Source organism: Mchenga conophoros, linkage group LG8, assembly GCF_057382185.1.
Source record: "Mchenga conophoros isolate Kocher_MC1m ecotype Shallow Benthic linkage group LG8, M_conophoros_male_GT1.1, whole genome shotgun sequence".
Lineage (NCBI taxonomy): Eukaryota > Metazoa > Chordata > Actinopteri > Cichliformes > Cichlidae > Mchenga > Mchenga conophoros.
The window spans coordinates 18,154,584-18,181,445 of record NC_140533.1 but is presented as its reverse complement, the minus strand read 5'-3'; the positions used below and the strand labels follow the sequence as shown (position 1 = coordinate 18,181,445).

Below are 26,862 nucleotides of genomic sequence, written 5' to 3'. Positions count from 1 at the left end.
CTTTGTTTTGAGTTGTTTTGGAGTGTACTTCTCCCCCACCCCCAAAATACAGACCGGCCAGTAAGTTGTTGTTTTTTGTTTTTTTTTCTCCCAATACTTTGTGCCGTGTGACCTGAATAGCACAAGTGGTTAATAAAATGGATCGATTGTGCTGGAGTTACAGTGAAAAGTATTCGCAGCGCTTCACTTGTTCCACATTTGCCTTAATTTTTGTTACATTTATTCAATTTTTGGAATAAGAATGTATTATTTTATCTCAAAACTCCTACACAAAATATATACCATAATAACAAAGTGAAAAAAAAGTTTGACTGAGATCCTTGCAAATGTATTAAAAAGAAAGTTGGTTTGACATAGTTTGGAAAGGCCTATACCTGTCTATATGACCTCCCATAGCAAACAGTGGATATCAGAGCACAACCCAAGACATGAAGTCCAAGGAATTGTCAGTAGACCTCCAAGACAGGATTGTATCAAGGAACAGATTCAGTGGGAAAGGGTACAGAAAAACCTGTGCAGCATTGAAGGTTCCAAAGACCACAAATGCCTCCATCATCTGTAAATCGAAGAAGTTTAAAACAAACAGGACTCTTCCTACATCTGAGTGACTGAGGTAGAAGGGATCAGGGAGGTGATCAACAACAGAGCTCCAGTGTTGCTCTGTGAAGACAGGAGGACCTTCCAGAAGTACAACCAGTTCTGAAGCACTCCACCAATCAGGCCTGTATGGTAAACTAGTGAGATGAAAGAGCACACCTGGGGTTTGCCAAATGGCAGCTGAAGGACTCTCAGACCATGAGAAACAACATTCTCTGGTCGGTTGAAACAAAGATTGAACTCTTTGACCTGAATCCCAAGCGTCATGTCTGGAAGAAACCAGGCACAGCTCATCCATTGGCCAATACTTTCCCTACAGTGAAGCGGGGTGGTGGAAGCATCATCTTGTGGGATGTTCTTCGCCAGCAGGAAGCGGTAGATGAGTCAGAGTTGAGGGAAAGATAAATGCAGCAATGCACAAAGACATCCTTGATGATAACCTGCCACACAGACCGGACCTTGAACTAGGGTGATTGTTCAACTTCCTACATGACACTGACCCTAAGCAAGCAGCCAAGATAACAAAGGAGTGGCTTCGCAACCACTCTGTCAATGTCCTTGAGTGGAGTGGAGTGCCCACTCTGGGTCAAAGACCAGTTACTGACCCAAGTGGAAGAGTTTAAGTATCTAGGTCTTGTTCATGAGTGAGGGGAGAAGGGAGGAGGAGATTGACAGACAGATTGGTACAGCATCTGCAGTGATGCAGATGCTGTACTTGTCCATCGTGGTGAAGAGAGAGCTGAGCGTAAAAGTGAAGCTCTCAATTTACCGGTCAATCTACATCCCTACCCTCACCAATGGTCACGAGCTTTGGGTAGTGACCAAAAGAACGAGATCGCAGATACAAGCAACAGAAAGGCGCTTTCTCAGAAGGCTGGCTGGCCTCTCCCTTAGAAATAGGTTGAGGGGTTTGGACAACCGGTAGGGGCTCAGAGTGGAGCTGCTGCTCCTCCACATCCCAAGTAGTTGAGAGGGTTTTGGGCATCTGACAAGGATGCCTCCTGGGTGAGGTGTCCTAGCCATGTCCCACCAGGAGGACGCCCCGGGGCAGAGCCAGAACACAGTGGAAGGATTATATTTCTCGACTGGCCTGGGAATGCAGGTGGACACGGAGAGGGAGATCTGGGCTTGTTTGATCTGGGCTTGTTTGCTTAGTCTGCTGCCCCTGTGACCTGGCCCTGGATAGGCAGAAGAAACTGGATTGTTTTTTATTTTTAACAAATTTACAAGAATCTCAAGCAAACTTTTTCTGTTTTGTAATTATGGGGTATTGTATGTAGAATTTCGAGGTGAAACATTTATTTAATCCACTTTGGAATAAGGTTTTAAAAAAGCATATGCAGTATACTTTTTCAAAACAAATATAAAAACCTCCTCATGGGCCACATTTTGCAATGCAAAGAGAGTTTTAAAAATGATTAGAAGTCTAAAAAATACACCTGTAAAAACTTCACCACAGACATGGCATAGTAAAGATTTCTGAACACTAGATGGCAGCATTGCACTTAAAAAAAAGCTAAACTATCTTTAAACAATCAGAATTAAAGAACTATTGTTAAAATCGATTCAATATTAACGTAATATTTCTTGCAGAGCTACTAAGTTTACATGAAGGAAAGGATGAACTCTCACCTGCTGTTCACAAGGTGAAGAAATTTGCCATTGTCTGCATTTGTCTGCATATTATACAGTATATATATCGGCCATGCAAAAAGCCATTAATGGCAAAGTGAGGAAAAGTCTGTCCTGCAGAGGAAGGGCACAGTATTGGTCTGCTTTAGCTGTGTTCACCTCTTTACTCCACAGCTACTTCAAAGCTTTGGGTTAATGCTGCAGTTCACTTTGTTGTTATGATTTCTGCCCTTTAACAGGGGGTGCCTAGTGCTCTTTGAGGTTTTAAAACTATTAGCAAAATATAGATGCAGTAAATGGAACAAGCAGGTCAGAACATATGACACTATAATATCTGATAAAATAAATTTTTTTGTTATTTTTATTTTATCCCAAAAAAGTACTGTCATAGTCTAGAGCCAATATGTACTAAAGCATTGACTGAAATGTTGTGTTCAGTTGCTGTCAGCTGAGCACAACACAGATTTTTTGTTTTTGTTTTTTTAGCTGTAGAGTTTTGATTCTTGAATTCGAAGCTTTTATTTTGATAGGACAGTAGAAAGGAAAATCGGGGGAGAGTGAGGAGGAATGACACACAGGAAATGGTCCAGGACACATTTGAACCAGCCCATTCAGCATTTGGGTTACCTGCTCAATCAAGTGAACAATAGCAGTCTACCAATTCAGCTGTACCATACCAACTTTCTTCATGAAGCACTTTAAAAACAGTTACAGGAGATTAACAAAAAGTGCTGTACACAAAAATCAACAAATACACTGAAAACAATGGTAAGTAAAAGCACCAATAAAAACAACTACAATGCAATAAACGCAAGTCAGAACAATATCTCATGCTGGGTCAAAGGCCAAATCAGTATAATTGAGTTTTAAAATGACTTTTTTAAATGGACAATGTAGGGGACTGTCTAGCATGCAAAGGTAACTCAGACAGTATTGCAGGGGTAAAGCAGCTCAGAGGTAAGGTGGGGTAAGATCATTTCAGGATTTAAAAACAACAAGTGAAGCCAGAATAGGTGTATAATTATAATAAAATGCATCCTTTATCAGGTAAATATTTTGAGGGCACTGGCTAGCAGGTGACTTTGTTGGTTTGTAGCTAATTATCTATTATTAAAATATATTTTAATAATTCCTGCATTTTTTCTGCTGTCACCTTTTCAGTTTTTCTAATTATCTTCTAAATATCCTTCTGTCAGCACAGAAATTGTGACGATGGCATCTTTGTTGTCCTCTCACACAACGTTAAACTACAGCTATGTAAAGAATTGTATTGTAAAGTGTCTTTTTTGTTCCCTGACCTGCTATTGTGGTTTTGATGCCAGTGAGAACCTTACATAAAATGTACTTTCAAGCTCGTGTGCACACACACACACACACACACACACGCAGTCGTGCACTCGCCTCAGCATTTCTGCCAAAAGCAGGCGTCTGCTCTGTTCACAGTAAATGATTTCTCATTTGTTGAGCTGTCAGTCAAGATGTGTCTGTCAAAAAAGAAACTAATTTCATGCTCGGCCTCTGTGAATCATAATGGCCTGAGAGCCGGGCTGAAATTGACTGTGTTTATAGGAGGAGATTCACAGAATAAAGGAAATGTGCCCTGAAAATAAATTCCCCCCCTCGTATCTGTTATGTTTGCACAACAAATGAAAACAGGTAATGTGTCCAAAAAGGTGTGGTTGTCATAACAACATTTTTTGGTAGGTTTCCCCCCCACCCCCCCACCCCTTTTTTTTTAAAATAATAAAAAAAAAAACAGTGCCCCAAATCTATAGCAGAGCCCAGCTTAAAAAATACAGAAAACATTCACTCTGATGGATCCCCTCTATCTCCGTGGACAGAGAGAAATGTCATTAAATACCAAGGGCACGGGGATGTGGTATCTGGACTGCATTCTGTGGTGAGGTTTGAGATTTTAGGTGATAGCGATAGTGCGTGTGATGTGCTACAATAATTGTGTCTTATCTAAAATGGAGCATCTAGCTGTGTTGCCACTGGAAAGGATGCTAGTGAGGAGATGACTTAGGAAAGCACAGAAAATGCCCTATAATAGGGTGATTTTTAAATGATCTTTGTGTTGCATTATTTAACATGCTGAACATTCACATTTTCTCAGTAACACCCATGTATTTTTAGATTACTGCTTTCAAAGTATAAATACAACAATTTCAGTTGGGCATTTGATTCCTTATCAGCTAGGAGCTGTGTCTCCCCAATGGTTCCCAACCAAAAAGTAAAGTGTAAATGTAAAGTGCCTTATTTCTTTGTATGTCTAAAACAATCAAGATATACAGTGGTATTTTGTGAGTTCAGGCTGGTGGTTTAGATTGATTTTGTTCCATTTGGATAGAAGCAGGTTAGCTGTTTCACCCTGGTTGTAGTCATTATGCTAAGCTTTGCTAATGGCATGCTGGCTGTAGCTTCAGCCAAGGGACGACCTCCAGGGCTGAAAAATGAAGCCAGTGTGGGAGTGAAAAATCTGAAACTTCCTCTAATGGCCACTTCTCTGCTGGAGTAAGTCCTCATAGAGTCCAGTGTTAAAATGCCCAGCATTACAATGTAAAAAATAAGAATAAAATAAAAACAATTCTGGACAGTGTGGAATTTTTATATTACTCAAGCATTCAAATGGGCTTTAAGAGACCTAAATTTATAGTGGTTAGTTCAGGGCGTTTACATGGCACATGGGTAAAATTTTATAATCTAAAAGAGCATAAAGCAGGAGTGGGCAATTAACTACCTAAATAAATAAATAAACTGTAAAAATAAATGTACATGCTTTTGAAAATGCATCTCAAACTTCAATGCTAGTATATCTTTGGTGGCTAGCGTGTTGAGCCGCCATTGTGGTTACAAAAAAGGGGGGAAAGAGTCAGTTGGAGTGAACGGAGATGAGGGGACTCTTCCGTTCAATGGTTCTGGCTATGACAAGCAAGAATTAACTTTCCTTTTAAGTTAACAGTAAATTATGACTTGCTAACCGTCGTGGTGGGCCTGATCTCTGATAACAATGAGACGGCCTACCTGAAGGAGATTAGGAATCTGGAGAACTGGTGCCAGAGGAACAACCTCCTTCTAAACGTTAGTAAGACAAAGGAGCTGATAGTGGACTTCAGCACTAAGCAGGAGAGGAACTACCAGACCCCGTCATCAACGAGTGCCCAGTGGAGAGAGTGGACAGCTTCAAATACCTCGGAGTTCACATCACGCAGGACCTGTCATGGTCCTGTCACATCAACACCGTGGTGAAAAAGGCCCGTCAGCGTCTCTACCACCTCAGACGCTTGAGAGACTTCCAACTGCCCTCCAAGGTGCTCAGGAACTTTTATTCGTGCACCATAGAGAACATCCTGACGGGAAACATCTTAACCTGGTTTGGGAACAGCACCATGCAGGACAGACGAGCTCTACAGAGGGTTGTGCGGTCAGCTCCGAGCTCCCTGACCTGCACTCAATCTACAGCAGGCGGTGCTGGACCAAAGCCAGGAAGATGGTGAAGGACCTCAGCCATCCCAACAACAGACTGTTCTCTCTGTTGAGGTCAGGAAAGCGATTCCGCTCCCTGAAGACCAACACAGAGAGACTGAGGAGGAGCTTCTTCCCGCAGGTGATACGGTCTCTCAATCACACCACCACACAGTCCTGACCCACACATATAGTTCTTACACACACACTGGACATTCTGGACATTGTTTTCACTTCATCACTTAAATCACTTTAAGCATATTTGCACTGCACAAGACATAATGTCGATTGCACAACACTGGTCACTATATTCTTCATTTCCAGTTAATACTTGTACAGCTGCTGTTATTGTGTATATATTTATTTATTTATATTTCTTCATACATTCTTATATAGTTCTATACTGTGTATTGTGTATTTTGTTGTACAGTTATTTTATTTTCAACTTTAATTTATATATTTTATCTTATTCTTTCCCAGTTAAATTTACCCTTCATTCTAATTTGTGTTGTACAGTTATTTCATTTTTAACCTTAATTTATATTTCATTCCTTCCTAGTTAAATTTACCCTTTTTAATTTTTCATATTTATTTCCTATCTTATTCATAGCCTTTTCCTTTTTTTTTTTCTTTAGGTCATGAGCAGTTGTCCAAGCATTTCACTGCATATCGTACTGTGTATGACTGTGTACGTGACAAATAAAATTTGAATTTGATTTGAATTTGAACCAAGCTAGTCCATAATAGCATTAGCTAACAGCTAATCGATTTTACCTTTTTCTTCAAATATGGTCTTAAATAGGCTACTAAAAAAATAATAATAATAATCTTGAAATCAATGGATGACATCACTTATCTAAATTGGATATATATGGTTAAATAGCCTTAATAGTAATTATTTCCTTTTAATAGATCATCCTCACAATTCTCCAGGGATCAGGAGGACAAAGGAAGACGGTATAAAAACATATTGATGCACATATTCTTGGTTCACATTTCTATACCGAGACCTTCAAATCTTCACAACATTGTCTGTGGTGTTTCCATTAACCATGAAATCAACATACTAACTTTTGTATTACTCCAGCAGTGAATATCTTGTCTTCTCTTTTGCACTCCTTCAGTAAATCATCACCATCAAGACTCAAGTGGACTTCAAGGCAGTGTGTACAAGAAAAAACGGTCACAAGTCGCAGCCACATGCAGTCATCGGGTGGGTAAGATTTGCTCCTCTTACCCAGAATGCACCCTGATCTAATTTTTGATTGGACTCTTTTCTAAAAGGATTTCACCATCTTTCATTCTCAGTTTAAATGCTCCAATCTCTCCCTGAAAATGTTTATGTATGATGTGGGAGAGGAGTGAAGCCATGCCTATTAAATTAGCACTGGGACATACATGTCTTTAATGCCTAGATAGGAGGTTTTCAAAGTAAAAGAAGAAAATACAGTAAGTCAAAGTCAAAGAAATGCTTATAATCAAGTGAACTAAATTAATTTCTTCTGATATACATTTTTTTTAAAGTAAATATATACTGCATGTGAAGTAGCTTTACACTGAAGCCAAGTTTGAAATGACCAGCTTAAGCCTAAATCTCCAAAATAAATAAATAAATAAATAAAAAGATTAAGATAAGATTTTAAATGAATAGAGCAAAAACCACAAGGGGGAATTGTACATAATAATTCTAAGTTTGGATAATATTGGCTACCCTCCAGCTCAAAGTAAACTCAATACCCACTCTCCTTCCTTTTGTGGGTCATAGTTTTACACACACACCCCAGCACACATTCAAATAGGCCATTAATCTATTTGAAAGCGTGATGGATCCTTTCATACTTTTGTAAGATATCAGCAGTGACGATCTCATAAAAAGTCATTTAAGAAGACTCATGTCTTTTTCATTTGTCTCACATTTGTCACATAGTTTACATTTATAGCTGGCTTCAGGCCAACAGCTGACATGAATTCATGTTTGAATTCATATTTTCAGTAAGTCACATGCAAAGACAAAAAAAAAAATCACTTACATGGTTGGAAAAATGATCAAAACGCTACTTGCTGCAGCTGCAGCATTGGATTAATAACTAGACCTGCTGAGTGTCAAATTGAGTCAGAGGGTGGATATTGTTGTCACGCTCAAATACTCCTCACCGCTGAGGGTTACACTGTGAACTGCAGCCTTTATGTGACTCGAGCCTTCACAATGATGCCATTCTTTTCAATCGCATTTTCCCTCCCATCTTTTTTAAACCAACTACTCACGTCTGTCAATTCCAATATTTCAATGAGACTTTAAAGTCAAAAGTCAAAGTCGAGTTTTTCTTTTTAAACGCATTGCCATGGTGACCAGGTTCAGCCAAAACATGTGGCTGCGACTTGTGGCCGGTTTTTCTCTGTGATTCTGGACGCAGCAGAATAAAAATGTCCTTTAATGAAAGCACTCAAGATAATGATGGAGCTGAGCACTGGCATTAACTTTGATGCTGGGAGCATGTTGATTGGGCTTGAGCTTCATGGAAATCGAGGACCTGAATATAACTTTCTTGTAATCCAACAGGAGGCTGTGTATTGTTTTCCTTTGTATTTGCACGCAGATATGAAGACACGAGAAGCATGATATCTTACACCCTTGTTTCTGCGTCTATGTGCATCAAGCACATGTGCTTCTTTATTTTTAGAGCGGCTGACTTGCGCTGGGGTCAAGCAGGGTGTCAAAGGACTTCAGTGAGAAGGACATACCTCGAACTCCAAGTATGTTTCCAGCATGCATCCATCACCCTCCAGCTGACAGCTGATGCGAACGCACACAGCGAGGACGGCCACAGCGCACGAAGGCATGTGCCTGTGTCACTATATGCTCAAATTCATCTGCAGGGATCTGCTTTTGAACAAAGCCCAACTATGTTAATGAAAGGGTCTACAGGGGGTAAGATTGGGGGATGATGCCTGATGATAGGCCCTGCTGCACACAGAGGTAGTGATGATTTGACATGTCAGAGGGTTACAAGATTTTCCTTTGACCTCTCAAACATTTAATCTTATTATAAGTGGCCATTATGTGGAAGCAGGTTTTTTAATAGAAGTGTTTATGGAAATACATTATCGTTGTTTCAAGGCTGTAAAAACACCAGCAGGTGTCTCAGTGTTGCAAAATATGACTTTTCTCTTTTAATTTCATCATACCGAAGCTGCCTTTAGGTAAAATGCACAACATTGAATTGATTTGTCTTTTATGTATGTTGTGCCAAATCACAAAAGCAGTCTTTATGGTAGTTTCTACTGGCATTGGCTTTATACTGTAAGGTAAGAAAACCCCAACAATCAGGAGACCCCATATAAGCAAGCACTTAGCAACTGTGGGAAGGAAAAACTCAATTTTACAGGAAGAAACCCCAGAAGAACCACACTCAGGGAGGTGCAGCCATCTGTTACAACTGGTTGGAGAGTAAGACATACTCATTCATTGCAGCCTTGAACTTTGACCTTCTTTTCTGCTCTACATATAGATGACACAGGCTTGAGGGTTAGCATGATCTCCAAAGTATGCTTGGTTGCATGTTACAAATTTCAATGCAATACAATAGGATATGGTCATGTTTTAACATGCTGCTTTTGAGTGCAGTATATTCGGATATGGTAAATCGTTTTGTGTATTGAAAGTCCATCTTTATTTTAAATGTCCTCAATGATGATATAAGATCTTTTATGAGTGCACTTCTGTATGACAGTCACACCGGCCTCTGTGAAAATAAAACAAATTAACTTGTAAAAGCAATTTGCAATGCAGAAAATACCACACTAATGAGACATTTCATTAGTTTTATTGTCTGCTGTTATTTCCACTTTTATAGAGCAAAGTCTCTGTCACGATTTAAAAGTTACATTTTTGACTACACACTATGATGTAGGCCACATGTATAAGACTATTGTATTTACATTTTATATATAAAGAAGGTGCTTATTCATGTAAATACAATTAATGAACATAACCAACTATTTCTACTACTCTGATATGATTCATAAATCCAACTAAAAGCTCAGGATATGCCCCCTATAAGCTCTTCTCTCTCAGTACACCATTAATCACAACCACTGGACAGGTTACCAGACTTCTGTTAAATAATAAAACAATGCAAATACAGCTGTTGGCCCCAAGTTTTGTTATGTAACTGTATACTGCTATAATGTAAGGGTTGTCTAATTGTCCTATGAAGACACATTAAACATCAAGTGTATAGTGTATTACTATGGTGTACCTTCTCTTATGGTTGTCTGATGTAAGCGTTACAGTTGTGCACATGTATTTGCTGATGTTTATGTTTACATTTGATTTATTCTTGACTTTGTATCTTGTAGGACAACTTGAGGAAAGTTTTTGTTGTGGTTGTGTAAAAAGATGGCTATACTGAGTTTGTTTGAATAAGGCCCTATTAAATAAAATCTGTTATCAGCCAATCAGTTAAGCTAATCAGTCACAGAGTAGAATAAGTAGAAATGTCTGGGGAAAAAAACGCTCTACACTTTCATTGAAATTCTTTGGGTTGCTTCATAAAGTAATAAGAGTAGCCCGCTCTTATTAACATTTTACATTTCAAACAGTCCCGTGCCACTGCTGCTCCAACCCTGTTTTCACGTCGACTGATTTCATTTGGCCCTTTTTTCTTTTCCCTCACATCCTCGCGCGCAGTGATTCGGTATCTCTGTCGCGCAGGCGGCGGTGCCACAGCGCGCGCGCATTACCCTCGTGGTTTTATCTTTTCTGGACTCGGTCGCGGGACTGAAACGCCTGCTGCTGAGCTCGCGCTGTAATCTGTGACAGCTGGAAATGGACAGTAGCGACGCAGGAGCTGTGCAACCGTCTTACACAGGTAGGAATGTTGTTTAAATGTTGTATTCCGAGGCTGTTTGTGTGTGAACGTCGCTTTGGACACCTGCGGACTGCGCTTTCATGTCGACTAAATGTTTCTACAGTGTCTTTCTTTTGCGTTTGATAGAAATGCATTTGCTATTTTTTCTATTTAAAATTATAGTAAGTAAGTAAGTAAGTAAGTAAGTAAGTAGTAGTTAAAACATTCTATATCAATTTAAAAAACATGGATATTTTATTTCTTTTCCTGGTGGATAAGGGTTCCAGTTTTGTGTTTGGTTTGTCGGTGTGTATGAAAAAGTGCTAGTATTTGACAAAAAAAATCATGTTCTAACTTTTAAAATCTGAGTGTTTTGGAGGCACAAATATCACATGTATTAATTGTCGTTGGTTATAGTAGTTGCCTTAGTCATATTTAAGAAGAAATAATATCCTGACACATACCTGGTGGTGTTGATGGAGGTCAGAGGCATACCTGGGTTTGTGAATGAAGTTATTTAAACCCTGGAGCTCAGGGATTTTTTTTAGGCATTTCGAGTGTCTCAGTGCACATCGCTGAATCCCTGTGTGTGTGTTTCATACCGTAGTTGTGTGTGTGCAGACCCTTAAGGATGTCGGCCACTATTCTGTGGAATAATTTTAACATTAAATGAAGATGTATATGAAAGAAAAAAGAGTCAACCCCATATGCGTCTTTTCTTCCTATGCCCTATGGCTATCCTATATTTGGAGCTAACCCAAATATGCTTTCTCTTTTCAAACTTTTTTATTTTAGTACTAGCAGGTGTAGTGCAGGTGGTCCTGGCTCAATCATCTTTGAATAAGACTGAACCCCAAATCTAAAATCTCCATCTGTTAGTATATGTGGAGGGGCCAAAAACGCAAATCACTGTGGATGAAAGGTTCTGGAAAATACATGTGTTGTATTGTTTTCCCAAGATGAAAATTGAATTCGCTGATTACTGGCTGTTTTCTCAATCAGTGGACTCATTTTTTCTTGTGTGAAATACAAAAAAAACTAGTTTTCAAAATGCCATTTGCTGTTTTTTGTTTTTCATCCAAAGCATTATCACAAGTGGCGAATATTCATCTGCAGCTGACACCAAAACAGATGATTTTTATTTATTTATTTTTGAGTACTCCCTGTTAAATTTAGGGTCTAATCAAACGATAAACTTGCTGGCTCTATACTGACACGTGTGTGTGCTCATCGTGTCATTTACTGTGTTGAAACCTCAGCTGTGCTGCTTGAGGTTCACTTCAGTCTTCCTATAGATGTGAGCGTCTCACTCCATCATTACCGTGAGTGCGGCCCTGGCATACTCAGCTGCTGCTCAATTCAAGCAGAGTAGACACACTTAAACACCCAGCACTGGCCACATCATCTCGTTCTGCATCCTCTTTCAGTGACCTTGCGCGCCTCCGTCCCCCTCTGCGTCAGCTTCAAACATAAATGGCTCCAAATGACGCTGCATCCCTGCCAAGCTCTGGCGAGGAGATGCTCTTTCCAACTGCATGGAAGCCAGTCATTTTCGCTGTGAACAAAAGGTCCTTGATTCATCAAATCCCACACCTTCTACTGCCCGCTCCCCTGAGTGATGCTGTAATTTTCACTAGCACTCCTCCGGTGTGAGGCTGGTAGAGTTTCTTTTTTTTAAACTTTTTTTTAACACCAAGTGCGATTCTGTTGGGTTCTTAGGTGTGTATACAGCTGGGCCAGACTCGCTCTCTCCAGTCTCAGCATGAAAGCAGTCATTTAGCTAAATTTGTATGTAGGTTAGTTCATCCAGAGACAAACTCAGTGCACATTATGTTAAATATACATGTGGGAAATGGACTGGCAGCAGTTTCTAATGACAAGCAGTACTTACAGTACAGAAAGGCAAAAGGGTAATTGTTATTCGATTTCTTTTAGAAAAGAAGAAAGTCTGAAATTATCATAAGGGTAATTTCAGTAATGAGGAGCAAAGGTAATGAGAAGTTTGGTAAGTTAGCAGCTTTTAAGACAATTCAACATATTATGGTGCAAGGCCTCCCAATGCAAAAGCCATTTGTGGAAGAGGGGAAAAGTGTTTTGCACAATAAATGTGGTAAGCTTGGAGAGAAGAGCTGCTCTTTAATTCACCTTTTGTTTGTCTTATATGATGGTAAACTCAATAATTTGGAGTTTTGGATCTTAATTGCTTAATTGAAATAATAATAAAAAGCTATTAATAAATAATTGAACTCATTATAAGCTAATTTTAACAAAACAACATGTGCAACTAGGGACAAATGCTGCTCTATGAATTTAATAGATGGGGTAAAGATTTTTTAGATTCCCACAGAATCTTCATTTCTTTGGTCTCTACCTGCACTGGCACCTCATCACTAGTGCATGTTTCCCCCTCGCTTCTTCAGGTTCAGATTAGCACCCCGTCTGTATATTCAAACCCAAGAGCATCTACCGAGACACCACATCTCTCACCATCCTGCACGGTGGAGAAAGGTCACATTCACAGATTGCTACCATTCCAAACATTGGTGATGAAGTTGAGTGACCAGCTTATCTCCCTACCCCCTTCTTTAACTTTTTCTCCTACCTCGGAGCTTTCTCTTCTGTACTTTGGCATTTGGCCGGCGCCATCTGTCTCAGTAAAAACCATCAGCTGTGAAATTGAGAATAATCATGTGGAACGAGATTGGGATGGGAGCAGCTTGAGCTCCAGCCCTTAGCTGTCAATGGACTCATGGCTCCTGCTGATAAAGTCCAACAAAGATTGAACACTCATCTACAAATCATTCTTTGTTGATATGTTGGCAATATTGCTTTTCTTTTTTCTTCCCGTTGGTGTGACAGAAGATTTTTTTAATGCAGGGAGACGCCACTCTCGGGCCTTTAGAGTCAGGGTGGTAAAATGAACAGTGTTTTTCCCTGTGCTGTAAACAGAGATTGATGAGATATCCCATTGGTACTCCTGAATACTATACAGCTGCCATGGGGTGTGGCTTTCCTAATGTGTTTTATGACTAATGGCTTTGACAGCCAACTGACAGGCAGAGCTCGCTGCCTTTATTTGAAGAGCCTCTGGAGCCTGAGAGTTAAAATGCAAATAAAGTAGGAGAAGACACTAGCATCAACATGAAACAGTTCCTCGTACACTCTAATGAAATGCATTAAAGCATATAAAAATGACTGGTGAGTAGCTACAACAGAGGTACTGTCAGAATACGGTGATGTGTAATTCCACAGTCTGGACTGAGAAACATCAGTCATCACAGAATATTTATAGTATAAAGTACATAAAAGAGCTTTTCAGAGAAAAAAAAAAGTTAGGAGTATTGTGTTGATATTATTAACATGTCACCAAACTCCTTGTAAGGATAATGCGGTAAGAATATGACTCATAAAACCTTTTTGTTTTAATTAAATTATTTCAGTGCTTCTGACAATTTTTCCCCAATGAAACTAAATAATTAGGGCGTCAGGTCTATTTAAGAAACAAACATGGTTTCTTATTTTGACAATAAACATTAAGATAAAAAAAAAAATCCAAAATAATAACAAACAGACAAAGGTTAAATTGTCAATGCGAGAATTTTAATTTCAAAACATTTCAGCCATAGACAGTATAAATATGGATGACATCATTCACTGATTGTGGAGTGAGCATTCTGAAGCCTCAGCGTTAGCATGTTGACTATTTCAAGTTGTCAGCTATTGCTAACTAGTGTAGCTGGCAGGCTGCGGTCATAACTGACTGCATGGGTGCAATGCAGGGAGGTGTTGTGTGAAGCTGTGTGTCAACTGGAGGACAAGAAGACAGGACTGTTGGTATCAATACTACTGTAAGTCAATACCTAATGAGATAGTATTTTTTTTATTGCTACCAATTATTACCAATTGCTATCACAGTAACAAGTTTTTTAGCCTACTCTGTACATTGTCCAAATCTTGTAAAATATTTAAATAAACAAACAGAACCTTATTATTAGTCTAATTAAATAAGTAATTAATAAAAAGTAGGATACAATGTCACCATTACATTATGCTTTTGTTCAGAAGAGGTGCAAATAATGATTGGTTTTGTTAATAATCTTTTCAGATTTTCTCAGTAACGCTTAGAAAATAAAAAAAATTTGAAAAACTATTAATAATAACGAAATTAAACAACTGTTTTTTTAAAGCAGTTTTTTCTGTGAACTACATCTTAAGGATGTTTATAATTAAAGGGAGTATACATCAAATTGAAAGGTGAGTATTGTAGTAACATCATATAGTTTTTGCTGCTTTTGTTTGGAATTGCTTAAGAAAATTAAAACGGGGAGTACTAATGTGGAGAAAAGCGCTGTATGCAGTCCACATTGCCAAAGCCACAACACTATAGTCTATCAGCTGTGTGGCAGCCATTTTCTGCCCTGGATTTCATTGTTGCAGCGGCTGCTTGTGGTGTTAACACACATTCTCCCTGCAGATGTCCAATAGCAGCATGAAAAAAGACTGCAAATGTTTAAACAAAACACTTCTGTCTTCATTCGGTGTGACTAATCGCATAGAAAAAAAACCCTCTGTGAAGCATCGGTAATAATTTGAAATGGACTGTCGCTGAAATGACTAACCACAGTTATCGTCAAAACGAAGCTTCCACTAGCAAATTGCAGGTGCAGTCTACACCTTATCACAATAGACTCACAATAGATTGCTCTTCCCAACCCCCAACCCCCCTCCCATCCGAGCCTGCTTTTCCTCAGACCCTCCGAAATGGATTTCTGCTTAAATCTCCCATCAAAGACGTAATGGCTCTTTGGCTGTGTCATTACAAATCAGATGACAGTCTCCTTCACAGACTGGCAGCTTAAACCTGCCTCTGGACTGATAACAGTGATCTTTATTTGGCTGCTCAGAGGTGAAGACAGGGCAGAGCCACCTCCCCGATTGTCGAGCGAACCCCATAACAAATTTCTATCTGGGTGAAAATGCAGTCCTTCAGAGCTTGTACAAAATGTCAAAACACCCACAAATGATCGATAGAAGGCACATTATGACAACAAGGTGGTCAATACTCTTGTGATAAACTGAAAGCTGAAAAAAGATAAACCCTGTGCTTACGATGAAGTCAAATGGTCGGTTGGTTACATCTTAAATTGTTTGCAGCTCATATAGAGCATTACCACATGTATACTATGGTATGCATTTTCTTGCATGTGGCTGGATCATCTGCTTCCCTGGTGTTTAAAAAAAATTGAATCGCTGTCAGAAACATTCACTGAAAAACAAGGTGCAAACTTTCCTCTTTTTCACATGGAGCAGGCTAGTTTTTAACAAAAATGCCTCCTGTCATCATGTCATGTAATCACATGGCAAGGTGTACACAGAAAGTGTGAATAGTGATTTCTTAGCGTCCCCTCCTTGTTTTTGAAAGCAAACACGCTGCTGCCGCAGTGCTTAAAAAATGTTCTTTGAGCAATTTTGCCTCCACATGCACCTTTTATTTCCATTTAAAAACACAAACATGTGTTTCTACACGCAAACGGAGCCAAATGTTAAACCAGCTCAGATGGATAGTAGCTCCTCGAGTCCCCTTCATCTGGACAGAGGGATGCACAGACATATTAAGGGCTGTGTGGGAAGTTGAATTTTCGCACGGCCCATTACCTCTCCATTCCCCTGTGGCTGCATTGCAGGTACAGATTCAGCACAGCAAGAAGCTGTGTGAAAACGCTTTTCTTTGTGTGTGTGTGTGTGTGTGTGTGTGTGTGTGCTTTGTGTATATGTGGGTGTTTACGCCCACATGTGTGTGATGACAGAGAAATTATTCTTCATAATGGGCTGAAGGTCATTCACAAGAAAGACTGGTCTCCATGTTTGAATAATTTTGCACCATTTAATCCATAAAAGGTTACACTTGGTCATGTTGCCGATCGTCACATAAAATTCATCAGGATGTGGCCTTCAGTTGACTTTTTACTAAAACTGTGTGGATTTTGGTTACATTTTATTTATATAATGCTAGATCACAACAAGAGTCAGATTTTTTGTTTTCAGTACCGATATTGGTATAGTCCAGTTTTTAGTGTCATGGTTTAATTCAGAGTTAATAATCTGTTGAATTAACAGTAAATGACAAAAATTTATATTTAATCTAACTGCAGCTAGCTGTGTTATGTTGCAGTTGCAGGTTAGACCTGAGATTTGAAGTTTAAGACAGTGTATTGATTGGGTAGTTTTCAGGTTTACTGGAATTGGCTGTGGCTAAGTTGGCCTGTGGCACACAAATCATTCACAAATATTTTGCAGAGCTAATTCCCAAGGTTCCCAAGTTCCTGCCTGAATTGAATGACAACATGAAACAAACCTTGAGTTTATGTGTTGGTGTGTGTCCTTGTGGGGGAGCACATTTGTTGATGAAATACAAATGTTACTGACTACTCCTACGTGCAGAGCAGTGTCGTTGGTTTGTCTTCTTATACTGTAGTTCTCAGAACTAAACCCCAGTTACCAGTGTGGGAAATTGAACTTAAAGAATAAACATGAAATGCATTTTCTCCTTTTGTGTTTCTTACTTACATCACGTTTTGTGTGTGTGTGTGTCTACGTGTGTGTTTTTGTCACTACACTGTAAGCTGGGATAATTACTAAAGGCACCATCTGACCAAACAGCTTGATTTTAGGTATTGTCATGTCTAAGATTCTCTATAGTTCAGCTCAGAATCGACTACATTTTTGCTGTCATACATTCTCTGCAGTCCCTCTGTGCTGTTTTACTGTATGTGTGTGTGTGTGTGTGTGTGTGTGTGTGTGTGTGTGTGTGTGTGTGTGTGTGGCAGTGAATGGACAGAGCGAAGACAATGTTAGATGAGCTGACAACAAATCGTTATGTTACTGTAAGTGCAATTAAAGCTGCTGATAGTAGTGAAGCTAGTCCTGGCCAGAGCACTTGGAGCCCTCCTGCTGATAATGTTACAAGCGCACCCCCCCTCTTACATGCACAGGGGGACATGACTTGATCCAACACTCCTCCTGGCATTACAAGGCCAATATTGGTAGGGTTAGATGCAAGAGTAAACACTCTGTACAACCTTGTAGCACTCAATCAGACTCAATTTTTATGGTAAATTGAACTGTTTTTTATGGTGCTTTTCTAATCTTACTAACTACTTAGAGTGCTTTTACAATACAAACCACCTTCACTCATACAAACACATTTATAAAGGCTTTCTCTATCAAGCACAGACACAGTTATGGACCTCTAAGGGGCAAATTGTGACTCACTATCTTGCCTAAGGAAACTTGGACATGCGGACTATACGAGTTGGGATCAAACCATGCTGTATCTCTGAATGTATTTGTATGGAATGACCAAACTAAGCAAAACACAATAAAGAGAAAAAGCAGATAAGGAAAATTGCCACCGTTGTTCTAGCTTTGGCCTGTCCAGATCCTCAACGCAGTCTGCAGATGTGTTTTTAGTCTAGTTGGTACATTTATCCTTTCTATAGGAATGCACGAGGACAGCCTCTGCTCTATACAGCCTGACAAAATATAGGCTTTGAATAATCGTGTTAATGAGAAAATGCCCCGGCCTTACAACTCTTGTAGTTGTAGTAGATTCAGTCGGAAAATAAAGCTGATGAAATTTTTGCCAAGGAGGTAGCACTTCATCCATTTGAAACATTTTCGGTCTTTGCTGTTTCTCCTGAGATCAAAGGGCTTTTGCTTCTCGCCTGACTTGTCATGCAGCTTCTTATACTAGGGCTGCTCGATTATGGCAAAAATGATAATCACGATTATTTTCACTGAAATTGAGATCACGATTATTTGACGATATTTATTTAACCCTTTAAGACCTACTATAGAACCAAGTCCACCAGAGCTTATATATTTTTTTTTTACATGCTGTAGTGCCATTTGTGGGAGCATTTCAAGTTGCTATACATCAATACAACTGTTATAGCCCATATTTTAATAATATGTATGCATTAAGTCCATAGTAATTACATAAATTGCAAAAAAGTGCAATAAACTACAAAAAAAATTGAAAATCGCTTTTGTTTTGTTTACATATATTTCTACTTGGAGAAATTTAAGAGGCTTATCCCTCAAAACTTTAAATACAATAAAGTTGCAAAAAATAGTTTACAACAACAGGAAATTTATTTTGAGTGTCTTCATAGTTTTATTTTGGAGATACAGCAATTTTTATATACTGCAGGAAAAACAAAAAACAATCCTATGATGCAGATTTGCAAAGAAAACAGCATGTGCATCATTTCACTGTGGGAAGTGTTACGAACAGCTGATGGATCGGCAAAGCGTGTTTCTGGAATATTATGTTTTTGTTGCTGCAAGCGCTTTTTATGCAATTTTTGCAAAGCTATATGTGGAACGAAACCGTGACCGAGGACAAGCTGATGGCATCAGATGTAAGTACAACTCCTCCGGTTTCATATGCAAAACAAATTATTGCGCTAGCTTACACGGTTCAGGTTCTACAGGGATTTAAAAATAGTTACGCAAAACGGAGCGTGCTGCTCTGACCGGCTTTAAAGGGTTAACAATAACTTTAAAAAAATAATATAAAATAGTGTGCAACACCACTGAAGTTTTTTTTTTTTAAACTCTCTTTTCAACCAACGGCAGTCACTCTCCAAATAACTTCTGCTTAGCTTTCCGAGCTTCCCTCGGGTCCTCTTAATCAGCGGTCTCCAACCTTTTTTGCGCCACGGACCAGTTTATGCCCGACAATATTTTCACGGACCGGCCTTTAAGGTGTCGCGGATAAATTAGGGAGGGGCTAATAATCGGCTCAGTCATTTTTAATGATCGTTGAAAGCCCAGATCGTAATCGTGATTAAAATTCGATTAATTGAGCAGCCCTATCTTATACTGAAATAATTTTGCTCTTTGTTCCTCTATTAAATGCCGTGTTATATTCTCTCCAATGGCTATTGCTACTGTGCACAAAAGACCACTCAAGCAGCCAAAATTAAATGGCCGTTAATTGAAAGAGCCATTATGGCATGTCTCTGCTGCTCGGGCTGTCTGGTTTCAATCATGACTGAATCATAGAGAGTTGATAGTGAAGCTCTTGGGCTGTTATGTCTACTAAGTTATGATCATTAGGCTCATGTGACTCAATTTCATGATGATAAATTACTCTTGTTTACAGGTTTTATGGAGTGAATAGTAGAGGAAGAATGCTTTGCACTCTACTGCTCAATCTCATGTGGAGAATTTAGCTCAGGTGACAGATGAATATTTCAGAGTAACAGCTGATGAACATGTTTCATAACGTAAGTGGTCACAGTTACATGGTCAAGGCAATTTTTTGAAAATTATTTGGTTGCAGTGATCAGTTCAGAGTCATTTATGAAAAAGAAATCTGTAATTTAGCTTGAATTATCTTCTATAATTAATAAAGTAGCAACTAATAGGTAACGTGTTGCGTGCTCAGTCTTAACAAATACAACACAAACTGCATATGGGAGCAGGCACAGACTGGATACATTAAACCACCAAAATTACCTGCCTTTTCAGTGACACATATACGCATGGACAACTTAGCCAAATGAGTAGATGTAAGAGTGTATGCCTGACAATGCAACTGTGTTGGGGGTTTTCTCACTGACCTTTCTTACATTAATGAAAATAACATCAAGCAAACCTACTCAGTGTGGTCTCCTAGTTAGGACTGAGCAAAAATGCAATGTTTCATAAATACTTCAGCATTATTTCATTGGGTTTTAGAGGTAGGTGAACACCTTTACCTCAACTGGCTTACGCCTCTTAGACTTTTCGTAAACATAATTTTTTAGACCAAACTTGTGAGACTTTTAAAGTTCTATAAAATGAGAAAAGTGAGATCTAATGGTGCAAAGGGTTAAGCCCATAGCTGTCATCTGGAATGATGGCATTACAATCACATGTGAATCCAAAACAGTGACTTGTTCTTAGCTCCTATTCTTTTTGTTTTTCTGTATGGTTTTTCTCACTTTGAGTAGATTTCCCCTACTGGGCTCATCACATTATATGAGCAACATACTAAGCCGCATACAGATAACAACTACAGGAGTTCTCGGCACACAGTTTTTATGCTGATGTTAATGCCAGAGGAGGTGCTGCAATTACTGAGTCAGCAGAGGCAAGGCAAGGCAAGTTTATTTATATAGCACAATTCAACAACAAGGTGATTCAAAGTGCTTTACAGAGACATTAAAAAACAAAAACAAATAAAAAGCATGATTTAAAATTGATTAAAAAACAGTAGATAAAATCAGAACAGTAGATAAAATCAGAACAGTAGATAAAATCAGTAGTTAAAATGTAAGTTTTGAAATTTAAGCTTAAAAGTGTGGATTTGGTGCTTTATTCAAATGCAGCTGAGAATAGGTGAGTCTTCAACCTGGATTTAAATAAACTGAGTGTTTCAGCTGATCTGAGGCTTTCTGGGAGTTTGTTCCAGATATAAGGAGCATAAAAGCTGAATGCAGCTTCTCCGTGTCTGGTTCTGACTCTGGGAACTGATAAAAAACCGGATCCAGATGACCTGAGGGATCTGGATGGTTCATACTGGGTCAGGAGGTCACTGATGTATTTTGGTCCTAAACCATTCAGAGCTATCTATCAAGTCTATCCTTTGACAGACAGGCAGCCACTGTAAAGACCTCAGAGCTGGACTGATGTGGTCCACTTTTTTGGTTTTAGTGAGGACTCGAGCAGCAGAGTTCTGAATTCACGCACGATGCCCCTCAGAAACTTGGCAGTCTGTAACTTTACGTGGTCTCGCACTTAGCTGTGTTGCTTTGTGTCTTAAACACTTAAATTCTGTAATAATACCATTTATGATTGATCAGAAATATATTTTTTCCCATGTTGCAACAGTCACACCCTACACTACCACACTCGTATTCAGTGAGCTCTGAAGATCCACTCATTTTTTTTCACTAATGTTTGTAATGACAGACTGCATGGCTAAGTAGCGCGGATCAAAACACCTGAATTCAAATATTAAGAGGTGTGGCCCAATACTTTTTGTCAGCAGGTGAAATCTGCAGATGATATCAGAACATTCAGGGCTAAGCCCTGGGGCAGAACTGCCACATTTGTAAATGTAGCTTATTCTAGTAATCATAATCCTCTGGTAAGCACAATTATTGACTTATTCATCAATTAAAGCCATGAATGACATTGTGTTTGCTATATTGTATCAGCCTATTTAGAGAATGTGATTAAAACTAGATTTAGCTAGCTGGTTTATTTGTCAGAATGAACAAGTCTAGACGAGTTTCCTAACCAGACAGCATTAATGGGATAACAGGATCATTCAGCGAATCAAACCCATTTTACCTAGGGAGTGCTTCTAATTAAAAGTCAATCCAATTTGGTCTGTCAGGCTTCCAGCATGAGTCAACACAGATAGTAACTTGGAGGATGGATGATTAGAGCAGAAAGGGAACAGTGATCTTATCTGCAGTCATCTGTCAACATTGGACAGTGGGCTCTAGAAATTAAACACTGCTCAATTCCTGCAGTCTGCGTTTAGATTTACATCATCCATTCTAGCCGATGACTCAAGGTTATTTAACCTAAAGTTTGGCTGGATAGTTATTTATGCAGGTAGCTATTTTGTTCATTTATTTTGATGGTGGTTATGGATTCGCCAGTCAAATCTGATAAAAGCAACTTCAAAAGTTTGGTAATTTTTACCCTAAAAGAAAGTTTTAAAAAGCCACCAACCACCATCTTTGCTTTGCTGAAATTAGTCTTATAGAATCTCTGATATTACAAATTATTTACATTATAAACTCTAATTTGCTACTTCTGTGCCAACTGCTGCACATTTGATTAGCACTTGGATTTTTTTTTATCCATCTTATTTTATGTTCATTTTTTGTAAGTTATAACATACAGGCTATTTAATAATAGTTTAAATTAAATGCCTATGACATTCAGATCTACTTTGAGTTAAATGATGACCTAGCTTTGTCCTTGAATTTTTTTCGAGAGTGCATGTGTGAGGTCAAGCAATGGCTCCTGGCAAATACTCTTATCCTCAATGATAAGAAAACTGAAATTGTGGTCTTTGGCAGTAACGCTCTCCGTGCCAAACTTCGTGATGCTTTTGGTTTTCTCACTAGTTCCTTTTCCGACACTATTAGGAATCTGGGCGTGTTACTTGACAGCTCTTTTAAACTTGATAAACAAGTGTCTGCTGTTGTTAGATCCAGTTTTTACCAACTCCGCCTTATTTCTAAGGCCAGGCAGTATATCCCACATAAAGACCTGGAAAAGCTCATCCATGCCTTTGTAACTTCGAGACTGGATTACTGCAATTCACTCTATTTTGGTCTCCACTCTGCCCTCCTTCATAGATTACAGACAGTCCAAAATGCTGCTGCACGCATTCTAACCAAAACTAGGAAGTTTGCCCACATTACTCCCGTCCTAGCTGATTTGCACTGGTTGCCTGTGAAATACCGTATCCAATTTAAAATTCTGCTGTTTACTTTTAAAATCACTAACAACATAGCACCGAGCTATCTTAAGGAACTCCTAGGCTCATATGTTCCTGCTAGGGCTTTAAGATCATCCTCACAGTTACTGTTGGTGCAGCCTAGATCTCGGCTGAAGTCTAGAGGTGATCGAGCGTTTGCTCTGGCTGCACCAGAGTTGTGGAACAACCTTCCGATTGGCATCCGGGCGTCTGACTCTATTCAATCTTTTAAATCACGGCTCAAAGCGTATTTGTTTAATCTTGCTTTTTCTACCGGTTAAATGCTGGCCTTGTTTGCAGTGATTTATTCTATTAATTTTCCTATCATGCTTTTATTTGCGCTGTGCATGTCATATCGCCATTGTGTTTTGATGGCATAGTTATATTGTGCTATAGTTATGTGCTATAGTTATACTTTTTTCTATTGGTGGGTTTTTCCTGTGAACATAATTTTACACTTTTATTTTTTGTTTTTATGACTTTGATTATACTTGTGTTAATTTGTTTTATGTTAAGCACTTTGGCATGCCGTTGGTTTTTAAATGTGCTCTATAAATAAAGATTGTTGTTGTTGTTGTTGTTGTAAATTTACAATATGAGATGATTGTAGAGATAATTCTTTGTCAACCATAAGTGCTAATGTGCGCATTTTAAATATCTCCTGTATATTTTGAATCAGCAGTTGTTACACAGGGGTCTCACGATCGACTCCACTCAGTGTATATTTATCAACTTATGGGCCAGACATGGGCTAGACAAATGAAACGGAAAACCACCCTGAAAACATCTTAGTCATCCTCATTAGTCATCCATACATCCCTCCTCCCACCCTCTGCTATCACTCCACATGGAAAGCATATGTCACTCCTACGAATGGAAGTATTTTATTTGCTTGGCAGGCGATCAGTTAGCATAAACATTTTTTTAAATGTTTGCTCAAGTTCTAAAAGCACTGAGTCTGTAACTTGGAGCCAAAGATAAAAAGATAGAAATAAGGTGCATGTGTCTATGATTTTTAATGTTCTTAGTCGCAGCTTCGGCCTGCATTACCATTGTTGTGAGAAATTCCTGGAACACAAAGTGAAAACTGTTCAGGGGTCTTTTCCAAATGTAAACTTGTGAAAAGTTAATTTAATTTTGCTCTTCCCCAAGTCGCTTTTTGTTACTTTTAATCCTACACCTCTATCCTAGTTTATTTTCAGAATTTAAAATGTGAAAGTAATAATCCAGCCAGCTTCAACCTACAGATCAAAACACACATTTGGCATGCCAAACCGATTCCTGGAGGAGTTGAGCTAAGTTGGAAATCTAAGTTAAAGGTGAAATGGTTACTTAAAGACTAGATACACTTGTAGGGCAGAGTGTTGTAAAGCCTGAAGGCAGATTGAATCTTTGAAGACAGTGTATCAGACATTGAAACCTTTAAATGATTGAAGACAGTTCCTCCTCCTCCATGAAGACTGCACGGGTTATAGAAAAGTGCTTTTAATTTTAGACTCCAAAAACATTTGCTGGAGTCAGAAAAAACAAAAAGGCTACCAGCTGAAACTGGCCACAGACATTTTATTCTCTAAGCCTCCCGAATATCTCCCTTAAATCAGGCAAAACTGCAGGAGCTTGCCATTGGCTGCTGCAAGACTCAGCAACTGGGATCTGTGTATCCAGAGCTTAATAACGAAAGTAAATGATACGTTGAGGAAAAGTGTCGCCCGTCAGTCCTGTTATAAAACATCCACAGCATCTTTAGTCAAGTACAGTACTTATGATACTGATCTCACACATTTCATATAAAATAAGAGCTCATAAAATCTTTTGGATTCACTTGCAGTAAGTAAGCGTGCAGGTTTTTTTTGGGGTTTTTTTTATATCGGAGATACATTCATCTTGGCTGCACTGCTAAGCAAGTTAGCCAAGTGTTATGCAGAAAAAAACACAGTGATGTCGGCATTCCATTAATATCTTCCAACAATTCTTTATAAATTCCCACTTTGTTGGCATCGTGCAGTAGGCGCCCATGGTTAAACATATCTAAAACTGTTAACGAGAATTTAGGTCAAGTCTTGTTTTGAGTGTGAAGGGAAGGAAGAGGCGGATTTACAGTTGACTGCAGGCCAATCCCTTCCAACAGCCCACATCTAACACAGTTGTCCAAACTAATCTATCTCTTTATAATCAGCAGTTCCTCTCCACATTTTACTGGATGCCTCTCAATCTGCCAAAAATAAGCGGTTAAATATATGGTGACATGTTAGTTAGTAAATGTCAACTCGTCAAAATTATTTTAATTTAGCATCAGATTTTAACCTGAAGCATTTTAAAGATTCTTTTTGAGTTCATGCAGTCTTATAAAATATGCTTATTATTTATTATATCTGGATTTAGTGGTTTGTGTGTAGGAACTGTACCAAGTAGCATCATATTTGGAAAAAAATACATAACAAAAACAAAATAGTTTAACTCTTTAAAGTCGGAACCATGAAACAATTGCCAGAAAAATATTGAAACTTATTGTTTCAAAATGCTGTGTTTATTGAACCTGTAATTAATGTTAATTTGCACTATATTTGCTACATCTGGTGTGTTCTTTAAAAATGTATTATGCAAATCATTTAGCTTTTTCAGGTGCAGAAGTCTCAAAAACTCACAAAAAGGGATACAAATATCATCAAATATGACGCATTTGGCTTTAAAGGGTTAAAGGAATATTCTGTATTGTTTCTATTGAGAATAAGAAGAACAATAACATCATCTCACCTGTAATCTTATTGCCCTATACATTAAATGTAATTATGATTAGGTCTGCGTTTAACTTTTTCAGTCAAAACTGAGATATAGAATTTTAATTCTCACACTTTATAAGATAAAAAGGACTTCATGTTTCTTCTGTTCCCTGTCCAAAGTAAAGAGTGTGTTATCAAGTCTTACATCCAGCTCTCTTCATGAAAGCTGTTCCTCTCAGAAACTAAACAACCATAAACAGTATTTTAAAAACACCTCATGAATTGTTTAATTTACTTGGTACATTTTCATCATGATTTGAATGCTGCAACATATTTTTGCATCAAATGTTTTGACTCATTGGATTGTTACCAAGTTCTAATTTTGTACTTAAAAAAAAAAAATCCCTGTTTGCAGTGCGACTGCATTTTCTGTACTCTGCCTTCGTGGTCAGGTCACATTTGCTTTGGTGCCTACAGTAGCCTTGGGGCTCTCCCAGATGGCCCATGACAGATGCCCACAATTGCTGTTGCCCTTGGTTGAAGAGCGGTCCCTCCCCCAGATTTAAAAAAAAAAAAAAAAAAAAAAAGTTATTCCTAAGTTCCCAAACATCACAGTTTTCCCATTTGGCTTACCCTGCTTTTACTCATGATTTACTTCCCATTATATTCTGTCATTTACTGTCTGCTGCCCTTATTTTTATTTAAATAGCTCTGTTTGTTTGACCTCCCATTTAGGGTTTCACATCTCCTCTCCTCTCCTCTCACTGCACCATTCTTTGTCCTTAACTTAATCCCATGTCCTCTGCTGCTTTTTCATAGAATACCTGAATGCATACGAAACATGTCAATGAGATTTTTATATCCATTATTGTTGCTCATGATTATGTACATACCAAAAACATTTTTAACCTTTCATGCAGATGTGGCAATAAATGACCTGATAAATCTCTGCAACAAAGTAATACTAATGCTTTATACACTGGGTTGCATTATATGGTTAAGCTGTAACATTTTGCTTTACATATATATTTCTAGTAAGTTTTTCGTCAGATCCATATACTCAAATGTAGCTCCAAAAGCCGTTAATGGATAAAACAAAATAATA

At 38.5% G+C, this 26,862-nt stretch overlaps 1 protein-coding gene across 1 annotated transcript in view; it reads left to right on the top strand.

Annotated features, from left to right (window-relative positions):
* Positions 1-10,437: 10,437 nt before the first annotated feature.
* Positions 10,438-26,862, top strand: part of LOC146568566 (zinc finger protein 385B-like) — an 84,869-nt gene continuing 68,444 nt past the window's right edge. The window contains exon 1 of the mRNA XM_085284667.1: positions 10,438-10,565. Coding sequence (XP_085140793.1) covers positions 10,523-10,565 — 43 coding nt within the window. The 5' untranslated portion in view covers positions 10,438-10,522. The remainder of the gene's footprint in view (positions 10,566-26,862) is intronic.